General features: G+C 34.9%; 1 protein-coding gene across 1 annotated transcript; it reads right to left on the bottom strand.

Annotated features, from left to right (window-relative positions):
- Positions 1–1,276: 1,276 nt before the first annotated feature.
- On the bottom strand, positions 1,277–2,881 carry LOC131078286 (putative UPF0481 protein At3g02645). The gene has a single exon (XM_058015949.1). It carries the CDS (start codon positions 2,879–2,881, stop codon positions 1,277–1,279), a length of 1,605 nt encoding a protein of 534 aa, XP_057871932.1.
- Positions 2,882–11,206: the final 8,325 nt, after the last annotated feature.

The following is an 11,206-nucleotide window of genomic DNA, read 5'->3' as shown; positions in this document are numbered from 1 at the left end:
CAATAAACATGGTTTTGGAAAAATATTGACCACTACATTTAGAAAATCTCCTTGACCTAAATGGGATAAATCCAAATGATCAAGACTACTTATGAATATGGTCAACAACAAGATCTTGTTTCTTTTATAACTTAGTCATGTATTTCTTTTAAATTATTGATCAACCCATGTTGATGCATGTGCATATCCTCCTAATACCTAATTCTTCTTAACATCCTCCGTGAGAAGAAATTCCTATAAATGTAGATCTTCCTCCCTAATATGATAATGATGAAGTCCTCCAAAACATACCTCTAATCATCCATCTCATTCAAAGGGTGAGAAAGATACATAATATACACTATGACAACCATTTTTTTGTGGATTGTGCTTATTAGAACATAAATAGTATAACACCACTGGCAAACCTATTGTTATTACCCACTTGACCCCATCAATCAAAAGATGAGAAACACAATAGATTTGTCACTCACCAAAATCATGCTACACAATAACATAGAAAATAAAAAACTAAGATAAACAACTGAGTTCTTAGTATTGAACATAATACTATCTTATAACACAACATGCCAAACAACTATAGAAACTACAATTATGGTGGAAAACCAAAATCATGCTGAAAATGGAAATATTATCTACTACTATAATACCTACCAATCTTTGAGAAGAATCTAAATGTACAATTGGAATGGTCCTTCATACTCATAGTGGATCCTCCAAACTCCACTACAGTACCCTTGTTTCTATTCAATAATTTTAATAGAAAAAAATGTTGATTGCTAGAACATGAACATAATACAAAGAAAATAAGACCATAAGATTTTAATTTGAACTAAAAGTACACCAGACAATGATTTATATTTCTATAAAAATGAAAAAAATACAATTTTAAAGATTATTAAATGGGAAATGAATACTTTGAATGATAGCTTTTAACACCTATTTTCATGTCAAAAGAAAAATAATAATAATAATAACAAAATTAAATCACTAACTCCATTTTAGTGCCTCCACGCTTCTTAATACAGTGTCGACAGCACCACAAAGTCTCGTTCTTCAAACAGAAAACAAACTACTAAGAAATAAATGAACTACCTTTAGCTAACTACTTTTCCTTAAAATTCATCATTCACTGTGATAGTAAACCAAGTCTTCCTTTAGCTAACAACGAGATCATCATAAAATTTGTATGTTTAATTTAACAAATACAATGTAATCAGCCTGTTCTACTATTATGTGCTATTAACATGGAACACTGTGGCAAAAAAATTCTACTCTACTTCTTCACCGAATAGATACACTGCACAGCAGTCATACCCAAAATGAGTGTCGCCACTACAAGGGAGAGAATATACCATGGTTTCGAACAATGTTCTTTCTTAAATTGGCTCATCCACACATTCCATAGACTGTTATAATGTTCTCTCGCCTCTTTCATCACCACCTCAATTTCTTGAATGGAATGGAATGTGATTCCATCTGTAAGATGGTTGAACATACGTACAATGTCTTCATCACTGCCCACAAAGTTCCAAATGACTTGAGATTTTCGAAGCAGATAAACATCTTTATCTGAATCAATTAAATCTTTAAAGAGATGTACATAATGTGAAATTATTGTCTCTTGTGGAGACCATGAGCACCTTTGACACTCTTCATATGCCATTAAGTTCCGCAACAATGTCTCTGTGTTGTCCCACACTTGGATTTGAGGAAGGGAAAGCAAACTACTTCCAAATCTTCTCTTTTCAAATCCAATTTTGCCTGGTTGGAATTTGATACCAGCGCCATGCAATAATTCCGCAGTGAGGGTAGACCTGCTATCATCCGGAGACTTTGGACATAGGGTAGAGCGGCTTTCATCGGGAGAAGATATATCGATGAAGCTGAGTTTTTGCATCCAACCAGGTAGTGTCATATTGATCCACCGCCCATAACGTCTACGCTTGCCATTGATATTATGAGTTGGACCATTACAGCTGTATTGTTCAACAGGACTAGCTGATTCCAGATTCGAATGTGATAACAGATTTTTAATCATCATTCTATACAAATCCAGTAAATGGCAAGGATCTTTCTCGATGTATTTCTTCAGTGTTAGCTCAGCATTTCCTGGCAATGATGAAGAAAATGGAAATCCACAAAACACTTTGTAGGTACTCAACAGAGCAGCTAACTGTGCAATTGCAAGTGTTCGAGTTCCAAATTCTAACTGGAGTAGTTCTATGAGAATAAACAGAGGAATTTGGTTTTCTAACTTCATAATGTCATCTAATATCCCACCAAACATTGAGTTCTCAAAATCTCTGTTTTGAAAAACAAGGCTAAAACAATCCGTATCACTATCATCCCTTGTTAGTGCAAAGCTTTTCAAGAACTCAAGAATAAAGCAAGTATCCATTGCTAACATCAAAGATAATGTTTCTCCATCCATTTCAATTGGTTCTGCATAGCACTCTCTTATTTTACTCTCCAGCCTTTGAATATCTCCAATCAAGCTAGTGACCTCTATCTTCAATCTTGTCAACATTCTATGAATTGCTTCGAGTTTATATTGATTCATTGTGAATAGTTGAGGATGTTTTTGGTGATGATACGGCCCAAATGATATAACGAAAGGAGCATAATTTTCAGGATTAGAAACCATCATGCGTTTAATCACCCTATAAATGCAAACCTTTCTAGAGACTTGCCACATTTTACTGGGAGGATTGAATGTGCTTTTTACTTGGATTAGCCATGATCCAACTGAAGCACTGCTTTGTGTTTTGCCTTCGTCATTTACCTCAGCTATTTCAAGTGTTCTGCCAATGCCATTTACTTCAACAATTGGAATTTCTTTAGCTTTGCTATCACAACCGGGGATGTCTAGTTCAGCCATTTTGTTTGTCTCTTATATTCCACACACGACTGCTTTGACAATGAAGTTTCATCCAAGTCTATTCAAACGTGACAACCATTTGTTAGAGAAAGAAATGAGAACAAGGACCTTCAATTCAAAAACAGTATTTCCATTTCATTCTGTTTTACTCTTGCAATAGCTGTTCTTTTCTCTATTCTTATCAATAATAATAAATAATTATCTTAATTTTCTTGATCGTTTTTCATTAAAAATCAAGTAACTAACTACTAGAATAAATCTTCCATTAAAACTGGACAACCACTTAATCTGAAAATGGACAGTAACTCACATCACTCCTTACTCTAAATGAGTATTCAATTCAAAATCTAAGACGCTGTCTCTTTCAAAAGACCTTTCCCAAATTGAAAGATAAGTCATCAGATGCGTAATCATTTTTCTTTTTTCTGTACTTTAACTGTGCCTATAAGATCATCCACTATTAACATAGACTGTGTTTCTCAGGTTCCCTGACAATCTTTTAAACGATGGAATAAGAAGCAAGAACATCATGCATAACTGGAGGGGGAGAGGCTTCGATACCCACCACTATATTTTCAGGGCTATTCAAAACAATAACTCACCAGGTGGACTTGGGAGAGTCCTTTAAGGCCTTGACTGCAAACTTTCTAGAAAACTTTTTATTACATTTTAAGGCAGAATGCCTGAGGTCGAAACATCTGAATATGAAAGTACGATTCTCATAATCAACCGGTTGTCTCCAAATTATGTCACCTACATTAATGTTTACAAAATTAATGGCAGGATTTGTATTTGTTTTCAACATCTACTCCAATTTGTCCACCATACCATCTATAGTCTTAAAACATTATTTTATATGCAAAAATCTGGAAGTTTCCAGCTACCTCCTGCCCATTCTAGAAACATCTAAGACCTCCATTAAAATAGGCATTTTGTAATCATTTTGGGGTATGAATGGATGAATGAGAAATATGGATTGATAATTTGTCTTTCTTGTATTCTGCCCTGTTTTGTGGCTCCTCTGTTCTATTTTTGCTCCCCTGTTTTCTATCATTGGTATCAGAGCCAATGGTTGATGCTCGAGATCTTAGAGAGGTAAAAGAATCTGGTGAAGTATTTGTAGAAGAGTCTATTGATTGTATTGCCGCTAAGTGAATGGAAGGTCTAAAGAAGTATATCGTTGCAAACCGTTGAAGCCATCGGTATCTGAAGAAATCGCAGATTGAAGGATTCGCAGCCAAAGAGTGTAAGGGTGTGTTTATCAACTGGCAGTAGTGTTCATCGCTGATGATGAAAGATGGTGTTATAGATGAAACCGCCTCCTCAAGGAAGTCTTGCCAAGGGAAAGATTGGTGTATACCAGGCTGAAAGTAAAGTCCCATAGCTTGATTGCAAACTGTGTAGTGTCATTTGTGCAAGAGCGTAGGAGCTCTCTAATGTATAGTACAATAGCAGGGGAAGATTGATGAGCGGCTGTCAAAAAAACAGAGAGGAGAAGATTCTTGTCAGAGGAAAGGCTGCTAAAAGGAGCAGTCTAAGAAATTTGAAGAGACCTTCAGGATCTACAGAGGATTGTGTCAGACTGAAGGACATACCAAGAAGGACATGTTGATCTTCCTATTCACATACCTGTCTATCCATTCAAATCACTCTTGTGATGGAGTTTGATGCAGTCGTTGAAGCCCAGCTACAGAGAAAGCAGATAAGAAAGATTGTGTGGAGATAATACAGAGGTAGAGACGAGTCAGAGAAATTGGAAACTCAGACGTTGCAGCTTAAAGGAGGCCATAACAGTTAAAAAGGCTACCAAAAAGAGAAAACTCTAGCAGACTGGAAGTGTAAGTTGTTGGCCAAAGATTGTGAAGGTGTACAGAGTTGTTTAGAGGAAGAAATTTGTAATAGCAAAAACACAGTCAGGTCTTAGGGTAAGGTAAGTTTATTTTTTTTTGTTTCAATGGATAAAGTGGACAGAGTAAAGAAAGAGAAAACAAATGATTTGGAAAAAGAATTGAAGGAATGTAAAAAGAAAATTTCAGAAATGATAATGCTTTTAAAAGAGAAGCAAATGGAAAAATGTGAACTGTTAGATGAAAATTATAATCTTGAAAAAGAACTGAATGAAGTCAAAGATAAAAATAAGGAATTAGAAGAAAAATTACAGTTATTTGATGATGTCAAAAGGAAGTTTGATGATTTGAAAGAAATGTCAAAAAGGTTAGAAGAAGAAAACAGTTTACAGAAAAGGGAACTCTTAAATCTGAAACAAGAGAATGAATGTTTGAAGTTAAAACCACTAGTTAGTAATGCTTTATGTGACACAAAAGATTTGTGTTTGTCATTTAGTGAAGGTGATTTAGTTGAAACTGTTTGTGATAAAGAATGCAAGAAAGAAGATGAGAATGTGTTTACACATTATGTTAGTTGTGATGATAAGAATATTGGTTTAAAAATCATGAAGAAAATGGGTTATAAAGGTCAAGGATTGGGAAAGCAAGAACAAGGAATTAGAGAGCCTATTGAGTCTATAATGAGGCCAAAGTATGAAGGTCTTGGATATGTCACAAGAAAAGAAAATGATGCTACTAGTTCAAACAAAACAGCCCATAAAAGGCATTGTATTAAGTGTTTTCATTGCAATAGAGAAGGACACACAAAAGAAATGTGTTGGGACTTACATCCATGTAAAATTTGTGGTTTGAGAAATCATTCTGAAAAAAAGTGTTGGAAGAAAGAATCAATAACAGGTTGTATAAAAATGGATTGTGGATGGCCCTATGGAACTAATTGGCAAAAGCTCACTAGTATGTTCAAAAGATTGTACAAATGTTCATATGTGAAGAACAATAGAAGTAATGAAAGCTTTGAATGTCCAAAAGGGATTAAAAATGTTTTCAGCCAAAAGAAACCATTGTCTAGCAAGGCAACTACTGATTGTATGATGTTTTGAATACTTCAAACCAAAAAGATTTAGAGACTACAACAGCAGTTGAAGAAAACTGGAGCTCAAGAAAGAAAGAGCAGTTGATAAAAGAAATCAGAAAATCAGAGGAGGATATCAGTTAAAGAGAAGACATTGTGAATGCTGAAAATTGTAGCAGCTGTAGCAACAACAAGTTAGCAAGAAAACCAAAGAAGAGGTTACAGACAAAAAAGGAAGATAGTTGAAGAAAGCTGAAAGAACAAAAGAATGGATAGAATATTGGTAGTTGAGATTAAGGGGGAGTGTTGAAGTCTAATCTCACCTACCCCCATCCACACGCTCTTATGCACAAGTGTTTACAAAATTAATGGCAAGATTTGTATTTGTTTTCAACATCTACTCCAATTTGTCCACCGTACCATCTATAGTCTTAAAACATTATTTTATATGCAAAATTCTAGAAGTTTCCAGCTACCTCCTGCCCATTCTAGAAACATCTAAGACCTCCATTAAAAGAGGCATTTTGTAATCATTTTGGGGTATGAATGGATGAATGAGAAATATGGATTGATAATTTGTCTTTATTGTATTCTGCCCTGTTTTGTGGCTCCTTTGTTTTATTTTTGCTCCCCTGTTTTCTATCACTACAGTCTACACTAATAGGAGAAAAAGGAGTACATGTCGTGTTTGTCGTTTCATCAGCCGAGCAAACAAGCTTGCCCAAGGTGTTAGCAATGGCAATCAACCCAGTGGGCCAATACACAGTAAATTCTCTCCCATCAGTAGAGTCATTTAGATGGTCGGAAGAGGGAAAACTGGCCCTGATACGCAGTAAATTCTCTCTTCATCATTGCAAGGTAGACTTACAAAAATTTATTTGTTTCTCCATGATTACAACTCAAGGATGAAATACCCCGCGATCAAGGATAACTGCAGATCTTCTAGAGGTCCTTTAGATCCACTAGTGAAGGTCAGTTAATCTCAGCTTGAAATTGTGAAAATTTACATATCATTGCACGTTGGGAATACTCCTGCGCTCAACTACGTCCATATCGAAGCTAATTTCTGGGAACCCTTTTAGCTTTTCAGGCCAGCGAGAAAAGCCTCCACCAGTCCCTTCTGAATCCATCATATTGTGAAACCCAGAAAGAGAAGAGCTTTTAAACTCTAACCTATTGCCATCGCCAGAGATCACTTATCTTTGTAAAATCAGGAGAGGGCATTTATAGAGGAGTGTAGGAAGTTGCCCTAATCTTTGTAAAAACAGGGGAGGCAATGTCAAGGAGTACAGACCAGGAGAAAATCATCTATCGTTGGACGTCAAAGCCATAAGGACAAACCTCCTGTCTTCATCACTCTTTAACTTGACGAATTTAGGCATGAGTTTTCATGAATCATGCCTTTAGGCTGCACGTGTAGGGGAGGCAAGTTGCCCTAATCTTTGTAAAAACAGGGGAGGCAATGTCAAGGAGTACAGACCAGGAGAAAATCATCTATCGTTGGACGTCGAAGCCATAAAGGCAAACCTCCTGTCTTCATCACCCTTTAACTTGACGAATTTAGGCATGAGTTTTCATGAATCATGCCTTTAGGCTGCACGTGTAGGGGAGTAAAAACATTCGAATTAGGACAGTAGAGCTTCGGGTATTTGTACACCCAACAGAGATTGCCCTGCTATTCACCATTTAACCATCAAGTTCCTTAATGGTAGTGTCTTCCTCTCCTGCTTTCAGAACTGCTTTCTGGAATCGAACACATGCGAAACCCTTTTGGCGACCATGATCCCAGTCTCATGGAAAGCATATTTATAATATTGTCTGAGGGAGTGCATAGCGAATGGAGATCATATTTCTCGGTATGGTAGAAAGCTGACTAAAAATAGTTAAGAATGCTTTATAATTCCTAGTAACAAAATTATGTTGCGAAGATCAAGAGGATCACAAAGTTTAAAAAAGACGAAGTTAAAATTAAATAGAATTATTCAAAGGCCCAGCTTGAACATAACATAAAAAGTATTAAGCAACTAATATAATTCTAGGAGTGGGTTTTCTATGAAGAGGTTTCTTCTAAACATCAACAAGGATAGCATTATAATTAGTTAGCTTATAGCTTGTGAATGTACCCTCTTCTTTAGGAGTACCTTGTGAAGGATGTTGACTACACACTAAAGAAATGGATAGTTCCAACTGATGAACCTTGCTAGAGTTAGGCCAACACCATTGCATTCCATGAGAAGAGGTGGAAGGAGATCATGATGATTAGGACCATCCATTGGTATTATTATCACTTTTCCTTGGTAAGTAAGATTCATAAGATTGACAGACATAGTCTCTTCTAGTAGATTGGTTATGACCTCATCAACATTGCCAAGTATGAGAAGTGGAGAGAGGCCAAAATTTGGCAACAGTGTATAGAGCATTGTCCTAGTGGTCAAAAACTCTTACAAATGGACCACCACAACTATAATTTTGTTAGCTTGCACTTTTTTCTACATAAATATTGTCTTAGACAAGTGATGAAAGAGATATTGACTTAGACAAATTCAATTTTGGGTATTTCTTTTCTAACCTTACCTTCCTTATCTCAATATGATGAGATCAAAATCCATTGATCTAAAATAATCTATTGGTATCGAAACAAGGTTTGATTCCTTTCCACATGCTTCATCTTAAAACTCACATGTCATGCATTAGACCATTACTCTCCTCACACCTTAGTTCAATGGTCCTATAAACATCTAAGGATAATCCTAAGAATATCTTAATTTATGTCCGAAGATAAGAAGGATAAGTCTCCCTCTTTCCTACTAGTTTTGAAGATGACGATTTTAGAATCCCACATGAAAAGATCACTTAAAGTAAGAGATTTATTTCCTTATTTATTCATATCCTTGTTTCAAATAATCCTTGTTCACCAAATCAATTCTAAAACCATACATAAATCCAAACAAGTTTTCAATTATAAATAATTCCTATTGTAAAATAATTATTTATTTAAAATGAATTGTAACAAGCTTTCCTATTCAACTACAGAAATGCAAATACAGGGAAAGGGAAAAAAGAAAAGAAACGAAACACCTTAATAACATGCTCTATCGTCAAACTTGAACCAGATACAATAACATAACTCAAATGATCCATAATTTTAATGGTCTATAAATTGACAATTTTCCTATAAATTTTATGCCAACTAAAGTTTCACAGAAAATCCCCTATCAGCCTAACATGGCAGCGAGAGGAGCTACTGCTAATATACTAAATATTTCAAAATAAGATGTAACAAAACTGATCGTACTAGAATCAGTATAATGTTTTCATATAGCTTATACAGCTTTTCTAGTCGTCAAGGTTACAAGCTTCTCGTCTTTAGAATTTGCAAAGACTTGGCTGAGACTACTTCAGAACTGATGTTACAATATTTTATTTATTTCTTAATGAACTAAAAAAATTGCTCTGATATTAAAATGGATAAAGCACTGCTGTCTAAAACCTCAGATCTCTAATATTAAAATGGATAAAGCACTGTAGATAGGCAAAATTTATAAAATATGCAAGTACCTGGATTCTACTGAACGTAACTCCTACAGGGACTAAGATTGTATAACCCGAATATTACAATCGTATTAAGCAACAAAATGAAGAATTGCAATATATTCAGAAGACAATTCGAATAGAAATCGCTGCATAAATATATACCAGTTTTCTACAAAGTAATTTCAAGAAACTAATCGCAAACCCTAAGGAAGAAAGCGAAGTGGAGTCCGAAAAGAGGGTTGGATGCATTGATTTTAATCAAAGTCAAAAAGTTAAATGACGCTTATTTTTCAAGTCTTGCAGGTAGATATGTAGCTTTTGACATTATTTAGAGTGTTACAGTGAAATTAGAACTATTGCAAACGGTATGCATATATTCAATCATACCTGGAAAAAAGAGGCAGATGGAAGGGATGTCACGCAATTTTGACGAGTCTATTTTCTGCGCCACCTGGGGAGAACATTAACTCACTAGTAAAATAAGGAGAAACAGATGAAGAGGAAAATTAAAAAGCAGGAGTTAAAAGATAGTTTATAAAACTTGTAGGAATTTTCTCTGGAACTTTACAAAATATTTGGTATTATTTATGGCATTTGGATTTAGTTGGAATTCACACAAATGCAATGTATATTTTCTATCTTACCTAAGAAGAAAAGACAGAAGGATGGGCATTTCACATATTTGTGAAAGGAATCTTCACGGGTCTATTTTTGGCCTCAATTGGGGAGGGTGTTATCTCAATCAAAGGACAAGATTAAACAAAGAAAGAGTGAAAAAGAATCAGGACTGAAAAGACATTTTCTAAAGCTTAAGGAATTCTTTTTGGGCTTTTACAATCAAGTTAGAATTATTGCATACACTTTGCATGTTTTTAAACTTACCCGGAAAGAAGAGTCATTTGTGAATATAGTTTGTTTTGATTGAAAGCAATTTTAGCAAGTCTATTTTCTGCGCCAGCCGGATAGGATGTTAACTCAGTAGAAAAATATGAAGAAATCAAGAAAGGTGAATAAAAAGCAGGAGTAGAGATATTTTCTCAAGCCCAGAGGAATATGTTTTCGGATTTCTAAAATTTACTGGATATTATTTATAACGTGACAATCAAGCTAGAATTATTGCAAAGAAAATGTTTATTTTCAATTTTACCTGGAAATAAGAGACAGATGAAACAACATTTCGTATTGTCTGTTAGTATAAAGCTGGAAAGAGAGATGATTTTTTCAAAAATTAGCTGATTGAAAGGTTAAGGACATTGTGGTTGTAAATCCAACTTGTCTTTACTTAATTTTAACACGCTATGAATATTTTTTTATTGTAGAAATAACTTTAGGAGATATGTTTTTGGTGTAATATTTTTTTTTGGATATTACAATTTTTATTTTTTTTGCATGTACCATCTCAATCAATCAAGCTTTTGGTTCTAGCATAGAAGTGGTGACTTCATAATTTCTTCAATCATCATAGTGGGTCCACCACTTATGCTAATTGTCAAAGGTGGTAGGCTCTTGAGGTCAAGGTCATCTCTAGACCTAGATGTATGCCTCAAGGGTTCATTCACAATTACCTTGCATATGTATCCCTTCAAGGGAATTCAAAGGCTTCGTAGTTCACCCAGAGTGTTAGAGGAGATCTTTCTCTCCTCTTGTATGAGATCATTGACCTCTCTTTAACTTTTATTATTATTTTCATGCAATCAATTAACTTAGTCCATTGTAATAGAAGATAACCTTAGCCATTAGGTAGAGTACAATCATATGCAATCACATAGAGCCCATATTCTTCTAATATTCCCAATTCCATAGAGAGTGACTCAAGCACATCCTATAAATAAATGGTCACTAGTTCATACATATCACACATAGTGAATAGCT

Source organism: Cryptomeria japonica, chromosome 7 (assembly GCF_030272615.1).
Source record: "Cryptomeria japonica chromosome 7, Sugi_1.0, whole genome shotgun sequence".
In the NCBI taxonomy this organism is placed as follows: domain Eukaryota; kingdom Viridiplantae; phylum Streptophyta; class Pinopsida; order Cupressales; family Cupressaceae; genus Cryptomeria; species Cryptomeria japonica.
Note: the sequence above shows the minus strand (reverse complement) of the source record. Positions and strands in the feature narration are given on the sequence as shown.

Bases quoted from the DNA above. Each gene is read 5' to 3' on its own strand.
- LOC131078286 (XM_058015949.1), bottom strand. From the start codon at position 2,881: ATGGCTGAACTAGACATCCCCGGTTGTGATAGCAAAGCTAAAGAAATT.